We start from the raw sequence: 27195 nt of genomic DNA, 5'->3' as shown, positions 1-27195 counted from the left end.
CAGACCTTCACCATCTGTGAGGTGAAGTGAAGTGACCGAGGTCTAGAGAAAACACCACGGCGAGGCAGATTGGTGCTCTTGGCCACAGTTTTGCCACCCTCTGCTTTGTTTTATTAGGCATGGTGAGAGGGCAGCCAATATGGCATATTTTGTAGAGTCTAGGTATTCTAGGTACCTAGATTTTTATTGCCTATAGAGTCATAGTATGTTCAGGTGTTAGTAGAAAGAAGCTTGGTGTAAATACTGTGCTCATGATTCCAGTGTTACTGCTGCTGCAGTGGTGAGTCAGCATTTCGCTGCTGGCAAGTGTATCCATTAGTTTAGCAATGTCCATGTAAATTCAGGAGAAGCTAGGAGTGGACAACATGGTGCCAGTTGTTCCATATTGTGCAGTTTTGAAGCCTTTTTTGGCCAAATTGAAAGTCACTGTCTTGCCAAACTTGAGGCAGAGTCTGCATAGTAGATACGCCCGGGCAGACAGAGTCTCCGCCTCTCGCTTAGCCATATTGGTTATATACATATTCATTGAGGTTAGGAGCATGCACGCTGTGAGATAGTGCAGATCCTGAAGTGCAGCTTAAGATGTTGCAGCAGCTAACTCAAAGTGGCAAGTACAAGAGTTATTCATTATTTACAAAAATATGTAGATTGCAAAATAAAAATAATTAGCAGAAATATTGATTTTAGAAAAAGATCGCTTGTTCTCTCAGTTGAGCAGAGTTACCAAGCTACACTGAGTGGTAACTAAGGTCATACATACAGTCAATAAATTGTTTTGAAATTAAGCCAGTGTTCGCTTTGGTTGCCATCACGTTGTTCACTCATGTTGGTTTGCTAGTTATAATATCAGTATAATGAGTTAGCTTAGACATCAAAATGGGCAACGTAGAGGAAAAACTGCAAAGAATTCCCTGCTGAGGGTCTATTAGAACAGTTTACAGCAGAACACGACATGGCTTTGCTACAGAGCTTAAGGTATGTTGGAAAGTGTGTGTGTGTTTTCATAAGACTTGGCTGTCTAATCACCTCATCAACCATGCCCTTTTATTTATCATCAGATAACTCGTATAAAACACTATTAAACAATAAGACACTATTGGAGAAGATATTGAGGTTAAGTGAACTTGTAAAAATGACGTATTCCCAAAAATAATTTCACTTAAAATAGAAATTTGGCTCCTTTCCCATTCACTAGCATGGAAATGGGCAGGGTTAAAAATTGTACTGCAGCCAACCACTAGAAGGCCTCAGCGATATCTTGGCTTTACTTTTAAAACCATGTTGCGACATCCCCCCATATGTATAGTATACAGTCATTGGGAGAAGCATAGATGTTTCCTGTATGTTGGGCTTTGTGTTCTCTAAAGTGCGTTCTGTTAAATTTTTTAAGACCACATACAGTTAAATTCTTTCTAATACTAAATAGAAAGTTGCTAAAGAGAAGGAATTCTTGGTGCGTGATGTTGCAGTAGTCATAGTAAACAATGTTGTGATTAGTTCTTATAATTAAAGGAACTTCAACTTGAATTAGAAATGTAAAAATTTAAGCATATTGTTGGTTATCTGGTCACATTTTAAAGTGTTTGTGGATTTCTTATCCTCTTTTCCTTAGTAGACGGCTTATTGTGAAGATTTACAATAGTTTGAGAATTTAATATAAGGTTGATTCGTCTGTTCAAGAGTTTAGAAACAGCGTTTTTTTGTCCACGTGAACTGTGAACGATTCCTTTTGTGTCGATTACTGGAAGCTATCCTGTTAGACTTTTATTTGCCTTGACAACGTTTCTCTTTTCATGGAACACTCTATACTCCTGGTACTTTCATTGAGCTTGTGGCTTGGCACTATTAATCCCTACTGAAAAAAAGCTCTTCTCTGCCGCCCTTCCAAAAGACTGACAACCAGAACCGTCAGTGTAATCACTGTTTGTGTATATAAACCTATTAATGGGCCACTCTTGTATGTTTGTGACCTTTCTACTCTATCACATTTCCAGCTTAGGAATCAGTTCCCTAAGGCAGGATTAGAGGTAGTTTCACTTTCAGCATGCCTTTTAGCAGGTCCCATGTTATTAGCATAAAATGAGAACTGGTTCAGTTTTTTTTCCCCCCACAGAGAGAGTCTTTACAACAAGCACTGCCAAAACATTTTAAACAGTTTGTACAGTTCTTCCTATTGAGTTGGACATTCCATCATAAATCACATTGGAGTTAGAGGCTTATTGGGATGGAAAGGAAAGCACACTCCCATGCTATGGTCATGTAGTATAGCCACTAAGAATGAAAATGAAAGTTGTACTGTTCAGTCCATAAGTGAGTCCTCAAACAGTTTGAGTTTATTGAGATTAAAGAAAGCTCAGGATCTGTGCAATGTTCTTGCATCACCTCACCACCCCGGCACAGTTGAGGAACAAAGTGTGTTATCCTACAGCGTTTTGTTCCTATAAAATAATTCAGTGATTGCACCTTTCTAATTTCAGTTCAGAGTTTGGAAAGCCTGCAAACATGCCTGAAAAATTACATTGTTGTTTTGTCTGGCTTCATGCCCCTCTTTGTTGGATGTTAATAGATGCCAGCCTTGTTTTCATTTAATGTGTTTGCACAGGGACACTATAAAAAAAAGACATCTCGTATAGCATATGCCACATGTCTACAGCTGGACTACTGGAGCGCATTAATTACATTGCTATAAAGCTCTCATTTTTGACCAGATGCTTTCTGTCAAACTCCCAATGAAGATTCTGAAGAGTCTGGCTGCTCTTAAACCTGTGCTTTACGGAAAGAAATCTGCGTTTAAAAAAAGAGAGAAATTGTAGTTAGAGGCATGTAAGAGAGAAAGTGAGTGGAAAATGAACAGACGGCCTGGATGGCTTTTACAGACTGACTCAGAATGCTACACAGCGCCAGGTCCCTTGCCTTGTATAACAACCCTAAGATTGGCACGGATGGCATACTCTTGACTCATGGTAATATCATGCGGAGTCTGGTCTTGTTCTTTACAGAAGAGTATGCCAGAAAGAGAAGTGGGCAGACTCAGTAAACACCACAAAAGGCACTGAACTCAGTGACCTCAGCATGTCCTTCATTGTGATTTATCTGTATGTACACTACATCAAAAGTCAGAGAGGGACAGAGCTGGCTAGATTTTGCAGTCTTGGTATGAGTATTATGCATTTTATGATTAATGTATTGTTTTGCCCTGCCCATCCATCATGTGGTAATGTCAGTGGATATCACCTCACTGAGACTTCCCTAAATTCAGCTTGTGAGAAGGATTATAACTGCTGAAGGTTTCTTCTCAGTGCTGACACACAGCGCCAACAGGAAATGTGAAGAAAAGCACCACTTGTAGCAAAAAAACAAAACAAACCCTTGATCTGCACATCATGTCCTGACGCAAATGCCACTTCCCCCTTTCAATCTGGATTGCGGAGCTCGAGTTACAGTAGTCGTAGTTGTATGTGGAAGGGGAAGGGGGGGAGGGGGGTGGTGATGAAGGGGCGAGAAGATGACACTGATTAACCCACTCTGGAAGCAGCCAACGTGCCTTGTACAGAGCGGTTGCGACTCTGTGATTAATACCCATTAAGCACCATGTGTCTCCAATGTGTCACAGGCCAAATCCTGTTCCCTAACGCGTTGATTACAGAGTGGGTGCCCGGATCTTTTCCTACACCTGCTGGACCCTCATTGTGTGCTGTGCTTGATCACGTGGCACTGCTCTCTGTTTAGGACTGGAAACATAAACTTTCTTATTCATGATATGCCTTTCACAACATTTCACATTTTTAATATGTCATGAAAGCCACCTTCACAATCAACTCATAACAACCCTTATGCAAGGTTTAAACCTCAGTATTTATTTATTTTTTTTTGCTTTGAATCAAATTTTGATGTAGTAATTTTTTATTTTATTTTTTTATTTTATTTTTTTTGCCAAGAAGCCTACTATGAAGCTTCATTAAAAAAGCCCTTATTGTATTTGTTTCTTTTTCTTTCTTTTTTTTTTTTTTAACACATCCTGACCAATTCAAAGACTCTGGAAAGTATGTCTGGAAGATCACACACAATAATTTTTTTTTTTTGTTACAGATCTTGTCCCAATATTTGGTCTAATTTTACCAAGCTAGAGCCAGTATCGCTAGGAAATCAAAATTCCCAGCTCTTGCGGGGAGTAATGTGACACTTGAACGCTGGCGGTTGGGAACACTCGCCAGCTCACAATAAAACACAATCCTCTGATGTCTGTTGCAGCTATGCTGCAAATTCCACTCTTATGCATTCATCTCTCAGCTGTGCTCTTTCCATTAAGCTGGGTTGTCAGAGTGAAGCAGAAAGGACAGAGGGGTGAGGAAAGGGAGGAAAGGATGGCGTGATATTACGTGCAGCTGGAGAACATCAGTCAGCTGATCAGATTGTTTGCACTGAAGCAGTTGTGATGTTTGAGTGGAATCTGCCACTGTCCCACTATCACCACATTTAAAGACAGAGCAGAAGGATAGCTGTCTCCTGGGCTGGCCAAGACATTCCTCAAAAAAAAAAAGAAAAACTCTTTTCAGTTTCCTGCCATAAATTTTTAACTTGACCCATTAATTGTAAGGTAATTACACTGTCTCGGAACACCTAGAGCCACAAAATGTATTAAAGCACCACATAGGCAGTGGGGGTTTTGAGTATTTATTAACAAGACTTTTATTAATTATGAAGAAGGCAGATGGATTGAAATGCGGAACATTAGCAGAGCAATGCACTGCTGCCAATGACAGTGGTCTGAGGTGTGTCAGGAGCACAAAACAGCTGGAGCAGTTTGAGAATTCTGTGCAAAAAGACCTACATGCTGTAAAGCATAATGGTAGGTCAGTGGTCAAGGTTCTGAGCTAGTGACCGGAAGAATGGATCATGAAGGTCTTCAACCCTCAACGGTTCATCAGTACGCTTCTATTGTGTCCTGTATGTAATGTAAGCCACTTTGGATTTAGTTTTACAATATTGTATTTTAGGGCAAATTGACAAGTGCACTAGTGTGCTAAGAAGTAAAGAAATGGAGAGAGAGAGAGAGAGAGAGAGAGAGACAGACAGACAGAGAGAGAGAATTATGAAAGCGTTGAAGATGTCAGGCTGAAGCAGGTGCATCTGACAGGGTGCTCATTGGTTACTATGGTTGCAGTTAGAAGTGAAGACTGGTTGATGACAGGGGTGGCTCACCCCAGGGCTCTTCCTGTCCTCTGATACAATTAGCCAACTTTCCTGTATTACTTCATATTAAATTTTCATCGGTCTGAATAATGTTGTAGGAGTGAGGCAATAGGAAGGCCAAGTACCTTGTGATGAATTGTATCCACTGGAGTAAATGTAGTTTCGCGTTTACAAATTAGCACGGATTTACACTGAACCTGAATGAGTTTTATTTCCGCAGGAAGGTAAAAGGAAGAAGGTGGAGTGGCACAAAGCATGATAATACAGTCTATCTGGAATTTTCATCTTCAGTCCTGTCCAAAGATTGACCAGAGTTTTAGGATGTGCGATTCAAGATAGAATCCATGCATTTATTAGTTTTGGACTGTAGCATATAAAATGTGCGAAGGTTGTACATTCCTGAGAATTTTTTTTTTTTTTTAATAGGACAAATTGTGGAAATGAAAAAACTGGACACTTCTAAACTCAAACAGATCCCACTATGTTTCAATCAAAGTAGCTTTTAACAGATGGGATTATCTATGTGTTTATCCTGTCCACTGTATACCTCATCATCATTAAGCAAATCATTTAGGATCCAATGTGTAAAATGCAAAAAACATGCTGCTGCCATCCTCCAGGCCTCCTTCCTTTTAGAGATTTGAGTGGCTCTTACCCACAAGACAACCTTCATTTTGTTAAGGATTATTCTATCCTTTTAATAGTAATCTTCACTTTTAAGTATTCCTTAGACAGGTCCTGATCATGCAGTCTTTCCTCATACAGATCTTTCTGCTGTGATACAACCCTCCTGGTTATCACCTAGCTCCTCTGTTTCAACATGTAGTACATGTGACTTGAGGTGAGAGATTTTCCGGTCTTGATAAACCCTGTTTCCTGTGTTTACTCTGGGTGAGCGCCATGACAGGTTGTGATGCAACTCCACAGAAATCTCTTGTTTTTTTCTGGGTGAGCTGAGGCAGCCTCGTTGCAGAAGCATCAGACTACAATGTTGTTTGTAATATCTGTAACCATGAGGAATGGTGAAATTGTGTCTGGCCAAGTTCACTCCAAAGCAGGAAGAACAAGAGGAGGAGTCATATGCATGGATTCTGGCCTTATGCTTTTGCCTTAAAGCAACGTGGTTGGCTAAAAGTAATCTGGATCATGGAAGCTGTGGTTCATTTTAGCAATCACTCTTTGTTAGGTATTATATCTGACCTCTAGAGCTCATTGAAGGAGACTTCAGTCATTTGAAAGGTTGGAAGGACACTACTAAGCCAGTAGTGACAATATGTCCTCAATGGAATGCGGCGTAGTAGCACTCATCTGCTGGACAGACAGTAGAATAGTTCACCATGTTATTGTTCTAGGAATGAGAAGGGAAATCTCGGATGTGTTGTATTGTAGGTGCTTGTACTGTGTATACGTGTGTTGTACTGTCAGCTTCAGGGAAAAGGTTAAGAGGTACAGTAGGATGGAGGATGTTGGAGAATTTGGGAAGGATTGATGGTGAACGGGTTGCTTTTATTTTCATTAGACTGACATTTAAAACATTCTAAAAAAAAAAAGGTTCCGCATCAGTTTGAATTGCAGTATATCATCTCTTATCACTGTCGGGTTGTCCGTCTGATTGAGATTCTCGTGAATGTTTGTAGTATTTACAGTATATGGAGTTAACGTCGTAACCAGCAAGACAGATTTTGGAATAGATCCAAAGAGGCTCAAGGTCACAGTGAGGTCACAGCATCTGAAATATCCATCCATCCATCTTCTACCGCTTACTCCTTTTCAGGGTCACGGGGAAGCTGGAGCCTATCCCAGGGAGCATCGGGCACAAGGCGGGGTACACCCTGGACAGGCTGCCAATCCATCGCAGGGCACAGTCACATACACACTCACACACCCATTCATACTTTAGACACACCAATCAGCCTACCATGCGTGTCTTTGGACTGGGGGAGGAAACCGGAGTACCCGGAGGAAACCCCCGCAGCACGGGGAGAACCACTAAGCCACCGTGCGGCATCTGAAATAGTTTTTCTTCAATAGCTTTCCTTCTGTTTGCAGTACATTTTAACAGTATTTCAGGCATACACATGGTGGTGGAGGCATCCCTGTCCACACCATTGGCGTTGAGTTCTAGTTGTTCTAACTGCAGAGAAATGCTCATATTATTAATAAGCTTTATTACTCCTTTGTGGGTGCATGCTTAATGTTCATTTTGACAGAATTAAAAGTTATACACTAAAGCTACTGTGTCTGCACTGTAATTAATGAATAATATTTCTTTCTCTTGTCTTTTCTTCTCTCTCTACAGTGGTCCATGTAGTCTCAGCACCCTGGCTAAAGGATCCTTTCTGGCCTTTCTGGTTCCTTCACGTCTCCCATTCTCCCAGGATTCTATCACAGCACGCTTTGGGTGAGTTCTTACAGTGGGTTTCATGATCAATCCAAAGCCTGGGAGCTCATCAGAGAACTAGGTCTGGTGTGTATATAGTTTAGTGTATGGACATAAAAGAGAAGGGACGCAAAAAGAGATACATGTTCCAGAACATCTGGCGAGGCTGGTAGCTGAGTCCACATACTTCCCAGATGCAGAAGTGCATTGTTGATGATGTCTGATTTACTGCTACTGATAAAACTCCTGGTTTATTTGCTCAGAGTCCTTTATGCATAGAGTTGGACTATTCATTAAAAAGGTTTTATGAGTTAATGTTTTATGATATGTGTAAAAATTACACAATACAGCTCTTCTTTTGGGAATTCAGAGCCTGAGCTACAATGGGCCCTTATTTTTTCTGCTACTTGTCATAGCAGTGCCACCACCAAATTGTTTGCTCACCAGATCTGGAGCTGTTAACCTTGGACAGTGACTACAACTATTTATTTAGTCTGCTCTGGGTTAGAAGGGCCACCATACTGGCAGAACTCTTTCACTTGAAATCATGGACTCACACATTTTGCCTCTTCCCAGTGGAAATCCTTGCAATTTGTCTGTGATTATTATTCCACTTGTTTTGTTCAAGCAATGTTATCTTCAATTAGTTCTTTTGTTCTGGACATTTTTTTTAGTTCTTCTGGTATTTTTTTTTTTGTACGTAGATGTTGATAGAATATGGACTTGGATATGAACTTGGGAAAGGAATGTGTGTGTTAAACATATGTTTGCCCACAGGCTAAAAACTGTTAGAAAGCATTCAAGGTTATTACATCTTTTTAGTCTGTCTACCTACAGGCTACATTGTTTTAAAATTTTACAACTATTTATAAATCGTTCTACCACCAGGATAGAAAATCCTTTTTTACCAAAAAAAAAAGAAGAGAAAAATGGATATCATTTCAATGGAGTATAGTGTTAAAAGACATCCTGGGAGAAAGACAGTTAGTCACTGCCTCTACAGCTGTTTCCTGACATTTCTGCAAAATGTTGTGGAAAATTTAATGAAGGCTAGCTGGTTTCAGTCTTACCCAGTGGAAAGTCTTACCATATACAATTAAGACCAACATGAAGCCTCACTTTTTCCTGCTTTCTTTTGTTTTTCCCATTTGTAGCACAGTGTTCTCTGCTTCATCCAGGCAAAATGTACATTTAACAACTACAGCTGTACACCATAAAGCATGGCCTGTAATGTCACTTCTTTACACTGTCTGATCTTGGCACATTTTTTTGCAGACATCACCATAGATGCAATCAGTAGCAATTAAAGCATGAAAATGTCAGCAAAAATTATATCTTTTTTTTTTTTGCGCCTAAAGACTTAAATAGACTAAATTAGCAATAACGCTGCATTCTGTTCTACTTTAATTAAAGTAATGCTGGCTATTTCTGAAACATTATGTTCTTAATTAACAAATGAATAACTCTTATAAAATATCAAACTTGATACCTGTGTGTGTATATGTTTACATGACTCAGCAAGGTCATTCTAGTAGGTATACTCTGGGGACGTAACTGAATATGAATACATTATACAGTACGTATTGAACCGATAATGTGTTCTCAACAGATGCAAATACAGATACTCAATATTATAAGTCACAAATTTGCTGACTTTCGACTCAACATAAATTAAGAAAACCTGTGACTCGACTTTGACTTTCATCAATGACTTGTGACTTCACTGGGACTCGAGCCGTTTGACTTTGGTACATTTTCAAACATCAACTATTCTTTATCCCATCAAACAAGACATTTTCAGCAAATCGGCATCAATCCTCATTTCCAAGGTTAATATTCAACCAGTTCAACAGCCAGTCAACCTTCATTAGACAACGAGAAGGTTAAAAGAGCGCTCATTTCCCGACGACAGAGACGCTTCTGCAGTAGCCATGCTCACATATATAAAGTAGCTTTCGCCTTCAAAAAATTATGTTGTTTGCAACATGTAGAACCTGTGGTTCAAGAATCAGCCGCAAAAGCAACAACTTCAAGTTTTGTTTAGCATTTGAAGTTGCACCGATGGGTACACTTAGTGAAAATAGTCTACACCTCATCTCATGTGAAACTGAACTGAAATATTTAGTTTTATTGTAATAGTCATGCTTCTTTCAAATAACCATGTTTTTCCACTGAGTTATAAAGTTTGTCTAGAAAATGATGAACACCATTTTTTTTTTTTCTTAAATCTTGAATGATTTGTATAAATTTTCTAGATTAAAGTGATAGTTCACCCAAAAATGAAAATTCTGTTATCAATTACTCCCCCTCCTGTCGTTACAAACCCGTAAAACTTTTGTTCATCTTTGGAACACAAATGAAGACATTTTAATGAAACCTGGGAGATTTCTTTCCCTCCATTTACAGTCCGGTAACCAAAACTTTCAAGCTCCAAAAAGTTCATAAAGGCAACATAAAAGTAATCCATGTGACTCCTGTGGTTTAATCCCAATTTTATGAAGCGATATGAATGCTCTGCGTGCGCAAAAAAAAAAATCTAATTAAGTCTTTATTCACAAAATATCTGACACAAGATCTCTGATACCCAATCATGAGAGAACCAAGACACATACGTGTTGTGCTGATGCGAGAGTGGACAAAAAATGCAAGTCCTCCTCTATGTCCAACTCTGCAGGCATTGTTATTATGTGACTCAGTTTGTGTACAGCGTCCCTCTTCATCTGCTGTAAACAGTGCAGCGTTTCCAGGTCTCACTGTATCTTGAGAGTGGAATGTCAGAAATCTCCCAGGTATCATTAAAATGTCTTCATTTCTGTTCTGAAGATGAGTGAAAGTCTTATGGTTTTGGGATGACATGAGGGGGAGTAACAACCACAGATATTGGTTGTTTTCCATTGCTTGTTTTTTTCGCTTGTCATTGATTATTTTCTCAAACCGTCTTCCTTGTCTCTTCTACAATAAAGCTATGTCTGAAAGCTAGATGAATGAGTTTCCAGCAGCTTTCACTGGAATATTTCCATCAAACATGGCAGTATGATCACATTATTAGGTCATGAATTTATTGATAGGAAACATCTTGATATTGTGCCATATGCAAAGTTTAATCAACCTGTAGGGTTGTTTTCTTGTTTCTTGTTTTTCTTCTTTCACTTGTCCATTGATCTGATATTGTCACATCAAGAGACCATTATGCTTGAATCAAAATGTTTCTATGAATTCGAAACAATTTACTGTACCAACCTTTTATCAAAGACAGATGCTAAAGTAATAAATAATGCTGCTATTGAAAAGCTGTAAGATAGATGGAAACTTTCATGCAATTTATACATGCACATGTGTAAAAACATACTGCTTACACACATGTAGCCTATGTTTTAGCATATATCTCTATCCTATACAAGTTTTAGCTATGTCCGGTAGCACATGTACATTTCAGCACAGATATACAAACATGATCCTTGATATCTATGGTAGAAATGGTTAATCCATGTGAAAATCATCCCCAAAAGGACCGTTAAGGACAACTTAAAACAGCTTAGTGTTCTAATGACCTCCAGGGTTGATGAAAGGGAACATAACATTCACACTACACTACGCTTTGCCCACATTTTAGTGACTAATCGCTGATAATAGCTTATGAGCTTGTGCATCCATTGGCCTATGTTATGATTGAAAATTTTCAAATTTACTGTGTGGAAAGGACTCGATAACTAGTTGGCATTATTCAGAATAATCATCATCAATACAGTTATTATGACAGGTTAGCGGATCGCATCATGTACACTGTCATATCTCTGCACAAATCACAAGCAGATCTCTATTCCCCTCCACATGGGTAGTTAGATGTTTTTTGAGAGCAAATGCCCATCATTTGCCTAAATGTGAGCCTGTTGATGCCTTCTTTTTCCGGCATATTCACAGGCTCCCTCCTGCCTTCTTCTAGTGCCTGGCATTGCAGCTGGAGGATAATTGTGTATTCGACCAAATGTCTTGAAGGGCTGTGCAGTGCTGCGAATCCGGCTGACATCGCTCCCAGCCCACTCTGACCAAGCGTTGTGTAACTCTCCCCCTTTCATAACACAATTCATCAACAACATAACTCTGCATGTTATTCATGCCTTCCCCTCCCACACAGGAACTGTCACCCACACTCCTCACCCCATCTTGAGATGGCTGTGGATGCTTCCCACGCATACTTTCTCTCTCCAGCACTCATACACTTGTACATGCACGCACACACACACACACACACACACACACACACACACACACACACACACAAATACAAAAGTGCTAATAGGCACATGTACACCCAAACACACTCACACACATTCAAGCTCTCCTGGCCATGGTGTTAAAAATACCTCATCTTATTTAATTGCTTCCTTTCTGCTCCACATATCTCACTGAGAGTTCTTTCTCTTTTTTTGTTAGTCTGCTTCTTTGTGGCGAAGGAAATAAAACTGTGAGTTTTTCCCCCTCCAGTCTGCTTCCAGTAAGCTTGCGTTTGCCTGTGCGGGGACCTGGAATGTGCAATATAAATCTGTTTTTTGACACTGCAGAGGTTTGTAACTTCCATCAGCTGACCATCTGGATGTGATTTAAGCTGGCTTCCCTATCTGTGTTGGTCTCCCTCCCCTGATGCATGCCATGCCTAGCCAAGGGATCACTTTGTGCTTCATCTTGCGGGTTCTAATGAGGAGTCAGCAGGACACTCCAGGTGGCTGACTTGTACACATTTAGGGTGATAGATCCCACAGACCTGCTAACACAGTCCAAAAAACACACTGTGGAAAGTGCTGGGCGAGGAAAAATACATCTTTTGTGAGGAGACAGGACAAATAGTAGAAAAAGAAAGGTGTGTATGTTGAGTATTATGAGTGAAGGTGTCATGAGAATATTATTAGTGGGTTGTTAGAATAGGGTTTTGTCTTAGAAACTTCCTGAGCTACAATGTCTTTCCATTCTTCAGCCAAGGAATATTCTAGGAAAGATGGCAGCTAACTAGCTTGTCTCTGTCTTTGCAGAATGTACTTCTTTATCTTCTTACACACATTATTAATCAGTGAAACAATATGTACCAGCTATAAGAGAACACGATACTTCAGTGTAGGATCTTCAGTCCGAAGAAGTTCAGTCAGACTCTCACGGATGTGCTCTGCGAGTGCCAGTTGGAACTGTAAAAGAGCTGGATAATACTTAAAACACGAATCTAGAGAAATCAGTGCTTGTCTTGCATAATTTCTCAATTTGACGATAAAAAGTCACATACAAACCCAGAAATAAATTTTTAAAAAAGGATTCTGCAACAACTCGCTCCAATCCGTTCCTTTGTTTCAGTGAAATACTCGTTGATTGGAGACAAGTTGTTGAAGTATTCTGTCATGCAACTAACGATGAGAGAGAGTTAAAAAACAACCCTGCCTGCTCTGTTAACAGGATGGGCAGGATGTCATCTGGCCAACAGAGAAAAGATAGAACCTGATATCTGGATCATCCATCCTGGCTCATCAGTAACACCATCTTCCTCCTTAGAGCTTGTTTGGGTGGGGATGCAAAGCCCCAGGACCATACATTCCTTGTTTTGACCTCCGGATCAACTTTATGCTGAGAAGTGAGGCATTGTTATCTAATTATATGTGTCACATTCCTGATTTTTCAGTCTTGAAGATGCAAAACTATTTTTTAGTATGAAAAAAAAAAAAAAACCCCAGAGAAACAGCCAGGCTTGATTAAATTTCCATTTGGAACAGCCAGATAGGCATATTACAGAACATGACTCTTAATTCATAAAGAATATCTGATCTGCTTGTGTGTACGGGTGTGTGTGTGTGTGTGTGTGTGTGTGTATACGTACGAGTGTGTGTGTATGTGTGTGTATGTGTGTGTATGTGTGTGTACGGGTGTGGGTGTGTGTGTGCACATGCGCTTTAGCATGTGTATTTTCCACTTACTCATTCTTTTCAGACATCATTATTTTCTTGACAGTGTGTATATCCTGCTCACACATTCCTGTGCACACACAGAAAAAGTGCACCAATGTATTTTTGGTCTGGCTTTTAAAAAACACATAGAGTTGCTAAATTCTGTTTCTACTGCTTGTGCTATCCTTTTTCTCTTTTTTTCTTCCTTTTTTTTTACCAGCTGATCATTATGAAGTATGTTGAAGGGGAGAGGAAAGACAGAAGGAAATATTTTCTAATGCAGAATGATATAGGCAGCAGAGCTCACTATAAAACTGCAAAATGACACTCTGTGGAAAAAAAAAAGCATAAGAAACGATAAGGAATTTATGTAGAAGATGTATTTGAATCGGGACAGCATGTTGGTGCAGCGGGTAGCATTGCTGCCTCACAGCTCTAATGTCCTGGGTTTGATCCTGAGTTTGGGTTACTGTCTTATTTTGCATGGGTGTCCTCTGAGTTCTCCGGTTTCCTCCCACTGTCCAAAAACATGCAGGCAAGTGGATTGGTTACACTATGTAGTGGTTACACCCTAGTAGTGAATGAGTATATGAGAGAGAGAGAGAGAGAGAGAGAGAGAGAGAGAGAGAGAGAGAGAGAGAGAGAGTGTGTGTTTGTGTTTGTGTGTGTTTGTTTGTGGTGCCCTACGATAGACTGGTGTTTTTGCTTTGTTCACTGGTATCATCATTTTGTTTTGGTATTATAACTTTTAAATGGAAGTGAACATTCGGTACTGAAAATCATGTTTAAAATGATCTAATGTTAAGCTTGAATTTGAATGTTTGTTTAATTATGGATTAATTAGGCTATTTATGTGCATATGCACTATTTTAGAAGTATTTCACATTCTGCTGCATTCACTTTCTCTCTCTCTCTCTTGCTCTCTTTCTTGTTTATCATTTATAAAAATGGGTATGTTGCTAAAACTACACAAACCTGCTATACACCAAAACCAGAAACCCTTGTGCCGCTGCTGCTTGTGGGCTCAAACTCATGATTCTTGGTTTGTGAGCACATATTTTCCTGTGTCAGGAATGGAAGAAACTGAAAACAAAACAAACTATAAGTTAAAGTTTCAGGTACTGTAAAAACCACTGACTTTTCTGCTGTGCTATTTTTAGTGCTCACTCCAGCCCCCAGTCGTCGGTGTCACATAGTTTCCTCACTATTTCACAGGCAGCTTCACAGAGATGAGAAAAAAAAGCACATAGAACATGTTGCTTTAGCATCATGCTGAGTCTTTTGGGGACATAATGTAACTCAAGATTTGTAGTAGTGTGTAATAAAAAAACATTTATTTTGAAAGGTCTTACATGTTTACTTTTAAGCCTTGATACACGGCTAAGCAGAAAAACAACAGAGCAATGAACATGGCATCATTTCTTCATAGTTTTGCCTTTAGACACCCACACACATCTGACATTAACGTCACTTGTGTTCCATAGGCTATTTTTAAACATTTGTGTCTTTTTAGAAAATGAGTGGGCATGGTTGTTAATGGTGAAATGTAAAAGGGTGTCAGCTTCTCTGTTTCTTTTCATTGACAAGATTTAACATGCTTATTAGAATAGCAAGTTCTTACAGAACATTCAGTATATTTAGTCAAAAATATTTTAATGTTACATTTGCAATAGCATGCATAAACTAAACTATATTCAAAACATTATTTGTATATATTAAAAATAATTGTGTTCTCTCTTGTTATCTTTTGTAGATACCTAAGGAAGACTTGAAGATAAGAGAAGTCACCGTGGACTTGGATGAAACTAAAATACTTAATGAATGTAACCATGCCTAAAGAATAATTGATGCAAAGAAGTTTGGCTTTTGGTTTTAAAAAGGCATTTTTAAAAATTCAAATCTGGATCAATTCGGAAAATGGAAATGGAGGACCTTTTGTTTAAGTGCCATTGTTATTAAATCACCTGGCATGACTATATATTTGAATGCAATTTAATAAACAGTACCTTGAGAAACAAAACTGAAATACAGAATAATGGAGCCACATGGAACAGCTGCTGGACAGAAATGCAGCAAGGAACCACGTGAGAAAAACTCTTTACAAAGAAAGTGGGTCTCTGAGCCCTGCACTGGTACAAAGGGAAACACTTACGCAGAAAGCTTGCAAAGTGGTATCAGTGGGACAGTTATTGCAGCTTCTGGAAAGCTGCGTTTAGGTGCAGAGTCTCAATCATCTGCAGAAAGTCATTTTTTCCCCAGGTCTTATTCCTATCAGTTACAACATTCATACCCACAGCAGCCCATACAGAAGCCTTTCCTTACCGGTACAAAGTCACAACCTGGTTTGGAGCCCCATGCTTGGCCTTTCCCAGGCAAATTGCAGTCTCTGCCACAAGATGATGTGTTTTCTGTGCATTCACATTCTCATGGAGCTTTCCCCCGTCAGAAGTCACCAAGTTTACCTAGTGCTTTTTGCCAGTATTCACAGTCAAGCTCTGAGCAAAAAGAGGAAGGACATAAGAAGGAGCAGAAACCCAAGAAGCCAGGCAAGTACATTTGCCAGTACTGTGGAAGGGCATGTGCTAAGCCCAGTGTGCTTAAAAAACACATACGATCACACACAGGGGAACGGCCCTATCCATGTGAACCGTGCGGCTTTTCATTCAAAACCAAGAGTAATTTATATAAGCATAGAAAGTCTCATGCCCATGCTATTAAAGCTGGACTTGTCCCCTTCTCTGAGCTGGCAACTCGCACAGATATTGATCAAGCATCTTCAGTTGGTGAAACAGAGGTACAGTCTGATGGAGATCAAAGTACTGACACTGATGAAGAAACTGCAGAGGGGGCCATGTACCCGGAAAAAAGTAGCTCCATACCACAGATATCATTTGACTCCAACAAAGGTCCTTTAGATAAAGGTGGTGAACCAGCATATGCAGACTCGGCAGAAGAGTTGGCCATGGCATCTATGAAAGTGCCTATTTTAATTGTTCCTAAACAGGGGCTTACATCAGCAACCATCGAGTGTACCCCATTCACAGAAATTAGGGGATCCAATATCAGAGGAATGGTCCAAGGAGATGAGTCACATACTGTCAAACAGAGACTTGCTTTAAGACTCACTGATAAAAAAGGCCAGGACTCAGACCAGTCTCTGAATCTGTTGAGTCCACACAGTAAAGGTAGCACAGATTCTGGCTATTTTTCTCGCTCAGAGAGTGCTGAACAGCAGATTAGTCCACCTAACACCAATGCAAAGACATACGAAGAGATTATGTTTGGAAGATCTTGGTATTACCGACCCATCTCCAGATCTAGACATCCAGTTACAATGACTGCTACTGCTAATCCTGACTCGCAAAACAAATCTGCCATGATAGAAATGGACATGGGAAAGATATCAGAGGATCACATATTTTTCAGAGGAACACAAATGGTTGCAGCATGTGACCCAAAGCAGTACCCTCGAGGTGCTCTCCTGGAAGCTCCTTCTGAGACAGGCCCACTTTTAAGAAGTAACTCAATGCCAACATCATCCCCTACCAATCTTAACGTTCCATCAGCTCTGAGAGGGAGTCACTCCTTTGATGAAATGATGTCTCCAGATGATGTATTTTATCCAGGGGCTGCTGGTCTAAGGAGGCTGAGAAGACAGGCTGCTTTTGAGCATGGGGAATCTGAGAACTATGGCAAAATGGGAGGTCCATTCGCAACTATGAAGATGGGGGAGAGAGATCAGTTGATGTCTGAGTTCAAAGGCTCAGGATCAGAACTTGCTTGTCCTGAAATGCGCACAGCATATGGCAGCTGTGGTACAAAGATTGGAGTGTCAGAGATGACCACAAGAAAACGTCGTAAAGAAAAGAGTGTTGGTGATGAGGAGGATTGTCCTGGGCAGTATGATGACATGAAAAATGTGTCTCTTGAAACATCTGGGGACTATGATATAAAACAAGGTAGTCAGGAAACTTTAGTGGCTGCCCATACAGGTAGAGGATCCATGTACAGTGGTTACAATTCATTGGAAAGTTTTGATAAAGTTGTTCATCCAGAGGATGTTGTGCTTGTTCAAGATACAGACCGAAAGGCTGCTGGCAATGTAATATCTGTTATTCAACATACTAACTTGCTTAGCAGGCCAAACTCATTTGAAAAGACTGAGTCAATTGAACATCAATCTTATCATCCAGAAAAGCCTGTTGGCCAACTGTCTGAGCAGTCTGACCCTGAGAACACTGATGATGTGCAGAGTCCTGACTCTATTCTGAGGTCTGAGAGCATGGAGCATCAACAGCAAAGTGACAGTGAATTAGCATCCATTTCACCTAGTCAGCAATACCATATGCCCCACAAACTTGTACGGCAACCTAACATTCAAGTACCTGAAATTAGAGTCACAGAAGAACCAGATAAACCAGAGAAAGAACCAGAGGTGCCAGCTAAAGAACCAGAAAAGCATGTGGAGGAATTCCAGTGGCCACAGAGGAGTGAGACTCTGTCCCAACTCCCAGCAGAAAAATTGCCTCCAAAGAAAAAACGTCTGCGTCTTGCAGACATGGAGCACTCATCTGGGGAATCAAGCTTCGAGTCTACCTGTACCAGTCTATCAAGGAGCCCAAGTCAGGAGAGCAACCTGTCCCATAGCTCAAGTTTCTCAATGTCATTTGATAGAGAGGACAACATGAAGTCAGTGTCACCAACCAAGCAAGAAGACTTTAGTAAACAATCAGAATTTTTAACTGTACCAGGGAGTGGTCATTCTCTGTCAATACCAGGCCATCACAAGGAGATGCGTCGCTCCTCATCAGAACAGTCACCTTGTGGTTTACCTACTGAGGTCCCAGAAACTCGTAGCAAATCATTTGATTATGGAAGTCTGTCAACCAATTCAAGACAAGGGGAGTTATATGCAAGTGCATCATCCATGAAGGAACGTAGACGTGGATATCTGGTTAGACAGGCATCTCTGAGTGTCTATCCTGAAGTTGTACCTCAAGAGCAATGCTCTGAGTTAAACATTAAACAAGAGCTTTCTGACCCCCATGCTTCACCTTCTTGGCAAGGCACCTCATCTCTAACTGCTCCACCACACCTTGTAGCTGGAAGTGATCTAGTAAGGCAAAAAAGAGGATCATATCACTTGCTTCAGCAGAGCATCAGTGAAGACAGCCAATCAGACGACTTGCAAAAGTCGCCATGCTTGCCAGGCCAACTGTCAACAGATAGTGAGGCTTCAATACATGAGCACATGAGCCAGGATATAATGCACCACTCCTCAGTTCCAAGTAGCTTGGTGTCATCACCGTTTTTTCAGACAGTGGTCTGGTATACTGACTCAACACGACCCAGGCAGCACCAAGGTATCCATCAGCTGCAGAAATTACATATCCGACCACCAAATCTACAACCTAATGTACAGAAATCCCACCAACCTCTTCATCAAATACAGGTGCACAATGAATCAAATACTGATGGGGCAAGTCAAACATATCCTTATGTCTCAAGAGGTTCTCCACAAACTATTGGCACGTCATCAAAAGTGCTCACCACAAACTCAGTTTTCTTACAGCAGATTCAGGCAGGCTTTACCACTCAAAATGTAGGTTCACAGCCATCACATCCTGGAATGCTAGTTCCTGTTAGAATTCAAACAAATGTGCCATCATATGGTAGTGTTATGTACACAAGTGTTTCACAAATTCTTGCTACTCATGCTCAAAGTACTACTTCTCTCAGATTAATAGGCTCAGACAATACATCTACCAGTTCACTTACGGGCATATCTTCAAAACACCCAATAGGGTTCAATTTATCAAAACTATTAGGTCATCCAGAAAGATCTTTGCAATATCCACTTTGGAAAGTTCCTGAACCATTACCTGGAAGACTGAATACTGGCATACCGTTGTCACTGACATCAGGAACTATTTCAACTACAGATGCCTCCTCTAGTATTGGAGGGAGTAAGAGAATGCTGTCACCAGCCAGTAGTCTTGAACTTTTTATTGGAAACAAGCAACAGAAACGGATTAAGGAGGAAAAGATGTATGGTCAAATAGTGAAAGAGCTAAGTGCAGTTGAGTTAAGTAATTCAAGTGCACCAAATGATGGTGACGCATCACCACAGCCTGATGTTTTAAAGAGAGATGACTTAGATGATCTAGAGAGGATGTCCTCATCTCCACCAGCTAATTACCCATCATCTATATTCTCCTCTGCATCTGATGTGCCACAAAAGGAAAGTTTTACTCCACCTCTACAAATTGTGATGAACACTTCTAAAAGAGTTGAGTCCCCAGAGGAGCTTGATGTAGACAAAGCCACTCCAGACACCATCTCAGGCCCTGAATCAATGATCTCTTCCAGTGATACTCAAGATGAACTGAAGCAGACCAAGATCCCAGTAAACATGTTGGTGCAACTTGCTGCCAGTCAGGGGGGTGCTGTATGTGGGAGCACTCTCCTGCTCACTGACTTAGCAGATGTTGATCAGTTCTTTCAGTTTCCAAGTCTACGTACAACAACAAGTGTTAGCTGGTGCTACCTAAATTACACCAAGCCAAACTATGCTCAGACAACTCCCTTAACCTCTGTTTATGGCTCTTGGTGTGTCAGCTCCTATAACCCAAACCCACTCAGCCTCAGCACCAAGGCAACCCTGGCATTACTCTGCTCCAAACAGAGGAGGAACACAGAAACTTATACAATGGCTGCCATGTATCAGCCAGGGACTGGAAAACTTGTCTCATCCCTGTCGTGGAAGCAGAAGTTTGAGCAGGTAATGAATTCCAGAGGCTTGGTTAAATAAGTCAAAAGAACACATGAAATTTAAGTGAAATTATGACTCCATAGCTACGAAACGTGCACACCACTTGACTATGTATGTTTTAATACTTATTCTCTATTATGTTTCGAATTTGAAACATCTTCATGTAATATTTTCTTGGTTTACATTTATAGATGAAGCCAGAGCTCATGAAGCTGGATATTGGCAAGTTGGGAAAGAAAATTAAAGGGGTAATCTCAAGGGACAGAGTGAGAGAGGACCATGGAGAGAAGGAGGCTTCATCAAAGCAGGCTGAACCCACACGCATTAAAATCTTTGAAGGAGGGTATGTTCAGATTTGTGTCATCATTGTATATGTATATCCAACCACAAGCTCTTGGGATTTGTTTGGCTCCCTATTTTGAAGTCCAATTAAATATTAATGTGGTTGTGACACAGAAATTCCAGTTTTTGGATGGTGTTTCTGTAAACAAGTAGCACTGAATACATTTAATGTTTCCACAAGATAAATTGAATAACTTTGATCAATTACATGAATTTGCAACCTTGTATGTTGCTAATGCAAGCTTTGAGACTTGAAAACCTACTATTTTAAAGCTTTTAAAGAAGGTTCAGCTTCTTTAAATATTCACTTTATGTAAATGAAACAACATAATTTAAATACGTAACTATATGTTAAATTCAGGTACAAATCCAATGAGGACTATGTTTACGTGCGGGGCAGAGGTCGGGGAAAATACATATGTGAAGAGTGCGGTATCCGCTGTAAAAAGCCAAGCATGCTGAAGAAACACATTCGCACGCACACTGACGTTAGGCCATATGTCTGCAAGTTCTGCAACTTTGCTTTTAAAACAAAAGGTAGGTTTCTTCCTCTATGTATTGCAAATATCTTGTTGTCCATATGTATAGATCGAAAGAAGATCTGAATTAAGGTGTTTAATTTGAGATAGCAATGCAGATATTTACTGTGCCATAGAAAAAGCTAATTGAAATTTTGCTACTACTGATGTATTGAAAGGCCAGCCATATCCTTGCCCCGTCTTTAAAATTCTTAAACTCTGGTTTCAGGAAACCTGACAAAACACATGAAGTCAAAAGCCCACATGAAGAAATGCTTGGAGCTTGGGGTGTCGGTGACATGTATAGATGACGTGGAGGGAGTTGGTATGTTTTTATTTTGAGAAAAGCCAATAATGTGATGCATATTGAGTTCTGTACATTCTGGAATAAATGATATTAGCTTCACTGAAAAGAGGACCCCTTACACTGCCAGGATTCATTTGAAATAGCCCAATTAATTCTTTAGTGCACAATTAAGAGGGTTTTTTTTTTCCTTCTTCAGATACTGCTGAGGAGATCCAAAGAGATACTGGAAAGATTGGCATGTTAGAAATCATGGCAGAGCACCAATTTTCAGATGCTGATGATTCAGATGGGGCTGAGGAAGATGGTGATGAGGTGGATGAGGATGAAGATGATGATGACGATTATGATGGTGATTCAACACCAAAGACACCCTCTCGAAGCACAAGCCCACAGCCCTATGTCATCCCCTCACATTCTGTCACTGCAGTTGCTGCATCCCATGACACTGGCCCTGATCCATTAGGCTCAGCTTCGAAGCAGCCACTGTTTGGCTATTATGCTAGTTTGCCCAGTATTCAAATCACTCAACTCATGGTGCCTAGTGAGAAGACTAGAGAAAGCCAGATGGCAGAATACCAGAAACTGCTGCAAGGAGCTTTGGGTGAAGACCCCAAAAACAGATTGGAGATGCCTAGCTCCATGGGTGAAGACCCTGGCTTGTCGCCAGAGCATAGCTCATCATCTTTTGAATTCTCTCCTTCTCGTCTGTCCTCACCTAGCTGTGACTCCTCACCTCTTCGAGAGCCCTCACCCAGTTGTAGGTACTTGTCCCCAAAACGGGACCTCTCCCCACGGGGTCGTTTGTCACCAAGAAGGGAGGCATCCCCCCTTAGACCTCTGTCCCCCAGGAGAGATATGTATAGAAAGGATCTGTCTCCAAGGAGAGACATGTCCCCCAGAAGCCTCCTTTCACCTATCTCCCATACAGGGTGTCCAGTGTCTCCCGCAAGAGATCTCTCTTACAGACGTGAGCTGTCTCCCAGAGGCCGCCACAAGGGCATACTGAGACCATTGTCTCCCAGAAGGGCACCTCACCCTCACAGTGGACCTTGGACACTCAACCAGCATCCACATAGAGAAATGGTTTCAGTGGCTCAAAAGAGCAGGAGCCACTCAGAAATGAATATGGTAAGTGACTGTTTTATTGAAATGGATAATTCATGCTGTTATTTTCTGTTATGCTCTTATGTCTTATCAGTATTATACTTGTGACTGTGATAAAATAATTTTCTGCACATCCAAACTGACCAAGTTAAAACATGTAGATAATTTTTTTTTAGGAATGTAATAATTGTATAAAATGTATTGAATTTATTACAAATCAGAAACTAAAATCTAAATTAAGATAAGTATTCAGGCCCTTGACTAAAGGTAGGGTTGTAGTCAAGACTGCCATTGTCGAGTCTAAGGACTAGCCGAGGTCGAGTCATGATAGAGTCCAAATGAAAGTGGGTCAGAGTAAAGATTTTTGTATTGGCTATGCCCGATGCTTTAACATTGGGACTGATCAATTTTTCCCAATTTTAGCCATGCAAGCCCAAGCCATGACACTACCTTCACCATGCTTGCACAAAGCTTGTATGTTTTGTATGTTTTTAATCCCGGTTCCAGAACTTTTGTGTTCTTTGTTCCACTCTGGCCTTCAATCAATCAATCTAACAGGGAACACCTGGGCAACAGATGTCAGTCACATGTTCCAATATTTTGAATCAATTCAAAAAATTCTGATTTGCATAGCATGTCAGAAAAGAAAACATTGCATAGCATATTACTTTAAGTACTTTAAGCTAATCACCTGACTAATATTTTTTAGAATCAGAGGAAGAGTTGCTATCCACAAGGAGATATTCATAGCACAGGAGCTCCCTCTACACACCAAGGTCTTTTTAGCCATCTTCCCCTCCACTCCCAACAACAGGTTCGTACACTATTCCCTATGATTCCAATTGGTGGAATCCAAATAGTGCCAGGCCTGGCCCACCCCGCTCGCCTTCCTCTTAAGACAGCTACATCAGAGGAGTCCAGCGAGACATCTTTCCGCTTCTCAGAGGGTTATGAATCTAACGACACCCAAGGTGCAGAGGATTCAGCTCAACCACAAGAAATGGCCCTGTCCCCAAAAGCTGTAAGTTCAGTTCCCTCACCTTCTTCTCAGAGGTCCAGAGATGACGGTAAGAAGCAAGAAGAAGGCATCATGACATGCACTAAGGCCATTGCTTCTTTGCGCATTGCCTCAGAGGAACCCTTAGGAAAGGTGGCTGGTTCCATCGAGCAGATCCAACAGCACACATTGTCTCATTCTCCTACCCCCCAGCAAGAGAGTACAGCAAGGGGGATTCAGAAATTTAGTAGCTCAGAGTTCAGGCACACCAACACAGAAACTGGGGTGTCTGCCACATCAAAGGCTCCTACAGGAGCCTGTCCCACTCTTTACATTACAGGGGCTACAGAGAGGTCACCCGACCCACAGGGCCATAGCAAGAATCCATCCAGCACAACAAATGACTGACAACAGCTGAATAATGTCAAAATGGAGGACAGTACATTACACTCATACTGTATGTTTACGCATACACAGTCACACTCAAATACTAGAGTGTACATGTACAGTGTAGCATGCCTTTTATAACCTGGTTTGCTGTTTTAACTATGGTTACTTTCTTATTTAAAATGTCAGAGAATAACCTATATGTTAACTTATACCTGTATATGAGCCTGACCAAAATTGCTTATGAACTCTGTCTGGTACTCTAAAGTGTACAGATCTGTGTGCCTTTTTTCATTCATGCTTATATTCTTATAAGCATATAAAACATGAAGACATGTAAATATGTCAAAAAATTTGTGTATCAGCTTTGTATTAAATGCAGGTTGCTGTCTTTTTGGACACCGGAGTCTAAATGATGTGAAGTATCAATATATGTACGGTTGCACTAAAACATATTTTTATATGAGTGAAATGAAATGGCTTTTGTGTACAGCATCAATTCTATAATAATATTTATTGTATCTTGTTTCATAAATTGTAAAAAAAAATTTCTTAATGTTGTGAATGCCTTTGCTAAGTAAAGCATGGATTTTACTATTGCGTAATAAGAACAACATAATATGTAAATGGCTTTCTATTAGAAATATTCATATACTTCCAGTCAAACTTGTTTTATTGGGTTTTCTCTCTGACACACACACAAACACATACACACACACACACATACACACACACCACGTGTGTGTGTATAAATAATTGTATAATTTCTTTTACATTGGCAACCCACATAACACAGTACAATGGTTAGTAGCTTTAAGTTCTGACTACCCCTTGTCTGTCAGCTAAATAGGCTACACACTAGTTGTGATATTGCTGCTCTTTTATTTAGAACTGTCAAGCATTAAGTGAATCAGCTTGTCGACTTGTTCACTTCCTTTGAAAACATTCTGAATTGGTTGTGAAATGTTAATCATGTCGCTTGAAGTATTTGTTTTATTGATTAGTATGGGGAACATTCCAACAGATGTATATATTGAATGCCCATAATCCTCTATACTCACAGTCAAACATACATTGAAGGAGTCCATGGGCCATGCCATCAGTCCACAAACCTTTTTTTTTTTTTTTTTAAACAAACAGTTATAAGTTGGTAAACTCCAATAATAACTATTAAAATGCACTTTATATTTCTTAATCTTTTCAGAAAGATAATCCTGTGCTATAATGCTATATCTGAAACTCATGCTATATCAATTTTGGAAGTGGGATTCATGCAGATTGAAAACTGTCTCTGATTAAACAATTTAACTGGAGCATGGAGCCAGAGCACTCCCATGTGTAAATCTGTAATTTGTACTGTGTGTATTTGATCCATGTTATTTACTCCTTGGACATTTTTGTCAATAGTATCTGGTATTCACTGTTAAGTGTATTAATATGTAAAAATCCAAGGTATCAAAAGCATAAATCATTGTTATGAAAGAGAAAGACGTACATGCTATACATAAATGGGTAACTTTGTGATGTCAGTGAAAATACATTATCATACACAATTTTGACAATAAATGACAATACAAAAATAATAATAATTAAAAAAAACCTTCTGGATTGTGTTTTCAAATAAATGCAACTGTGAAAACTTTGTGTGTACTTGATGCTACTACTATAAATCTATTAATAGCTATTAATCTATCTATCTACACCCCATCATCTTTGAAACAGTGCCTATTAATAAAGTTGATATACTTGAACAAAACCACAAGGAAAATAAGCTTTTTCAATCATTTATTCAACAGAAATCTCAATAGATATGAGATTCTTCTGTGGAACAGAAGTATAATAAGTACACCCTTGGGCTCAGAAGCTAGTATTGCCCCTCTAGCAGAAATAACTTCTTGTAGGCATTTTGCATAATTGTCCACCAGACTTGCTGGAAGTTTTGACCACTCTTCCATGCAATATTCTTTCAGTTGCAAGATTTTTGAGGGTTTTATTGAATGTACTGCCCGTTTCAAATCCCTCTGCAACATTTCAGTGGGATTCAAATCCGAGCTTTGACTAGGCCATTCCATAACCCTCCATTTGTTCTTTTTGAGCCATTCCTTGGTGGATTTGCTAGTGTGATTAAGATCATTATCCTCTTTAAAGGTCCAATGAATACAAGCAGTCCAGTCCCTGAGGCAGTGAAGCAACCCCAAACCATAATATTTCCACCACCGTGCTTCACAGGTGATATGAGGTGCTTCTCCTGAAAAGCTGTCTTTAGTCTGCACCAAACAAGTCTGTTGTTACTATGGCCAAACAACTCTCTTTGATTCATCTGCCCAGAGCACATTATTCTAAAATGTCTGGTCTTTTAAGTCAATTAAAATCTGCACCACTTGTAGATGATTTTCCTTACAGTGGAATGATGTATTTCAAATAATTTGGAGATCTTTTTAAATCCCTTGCCAGACTCATAGGCATCCACAGCCTTTTTTCTGAAGGACTTACAGAACTCTTTAGATCTTGGCATGATGACACCGCACACCTCAGTAGCAAAGGGAACACCAGGCACTATATATGAGAGGGGTATAAATAAGACAAGGTTCCATCTGCACTCCCTTGAACACCTGATTCTAATTTTATGGATTTGAAGGTGTGATAAATGCCGGGGTGCACTTACTTTTTCCATGTGACTGATCTTTTTTTTTGTAAAAAATGAATTTTTTTTTTTTTTTTTTTTTTTTTTTTTTTTTAATACTGTAAAGAGCAGTAAACAGTAGTACATGAAACAAAGTCAATATTTGGTGTGACAAAAAAAGGAAAATAAAGTAGTCTCTGGTACAATTTGTGCTGTTTTATAAGGAAATGAGCTGTAAGTTTTATTGAGCATCTTGCAGAACCAGCCACAGTTCTTCTGGAGACTTTGACTGTCGCACTTGCTTATTTTTGCAGCAAAACACAGCAGCCTTCTTTTTTGTCTTAAAAGTGGTCTCACTTACATAATTACATAATGTGCTGCTTTCTTTAATGGCATACAAACATTTTTCTGTAACATTTAATTTTGTGCTAGAAAACAAATATTTGGGAATCTAAAATGTTTTTCTGTCATAAAATAAAGTTTGTACTAAAAAAATAGGGTGCCTAAAACCTTTGCACAGTATATTATATATTTATATATATATACTTATATATACAGTTGCAATCAAAATTATTCAACATCCATTGCAAATCAGGTTTATTGTCAAAATCTACAGACATTCAGCTGTTTGCAATGAACAAATTCTTC

General features: G+C 39.8%; 1 protein-coding gene across 6 annotated transcripts in view; it reads left to right on the top strand.

The window, feature by feature from the left end:
• Positions 1–25636, top strand: part of hivep2a (HIVEP zinc finger 2a) — a 69506-nt gene extending 43870 nt beyond the window's left edge. For all 6 annotated transcript variants that reach the window (XM_053648044.1, XM_053648013.1, XM_053648049.1 and 3 more), the window contains 7 exons: positions 7493–7594; positions 15251–20278; positions 20461–20612; positions 20973–21148; positions 21359–21454; positions 21633–22564; positions 23250–25636. In XM_053648044.1, the coding sequence (XP_053504019.1) occupies positions 15533–20278; positions 20461–20612; positions 20973–21148; positions 21359–21454; positions 21633–22564; positions 23250–23945 (6798 nt within the window). In that variant the 5' untranslated portion in view covers positions 7493–7594; positions 15251–15532 and the 3' untranslated portion in view covers positions 23946–25636. The remainder of the gene's footprint in view (positions 1–7492; positions 7595–15250; positions 20279–20460; positions 20613–20972; positions 21149–21358; positions 21455–21632; positions 22565–23249) is intronic.
• The last annotated feature ends 1559 nt before the right edge of the window (positions 25637–27195 follow it).

Source organism: Ictalurus furcatus, chromosome 2 (genome assembly GCF_023375685.1).
Source record: "Ictalurus furcatus strain D&B chromosome 2, Billie_1.0, whole genome shotgun sequence".
NCBI lineage: Eukaryota > Metazoa > Chordata > Actinopteri > Siluriformes > Ictaluridae > Ictalurus > Ictalurus furcatus.
Note: the sequence above shows the minus strand (reverse complement) of the source record. Positions and strands in the feature narration are given on the sequence as shown.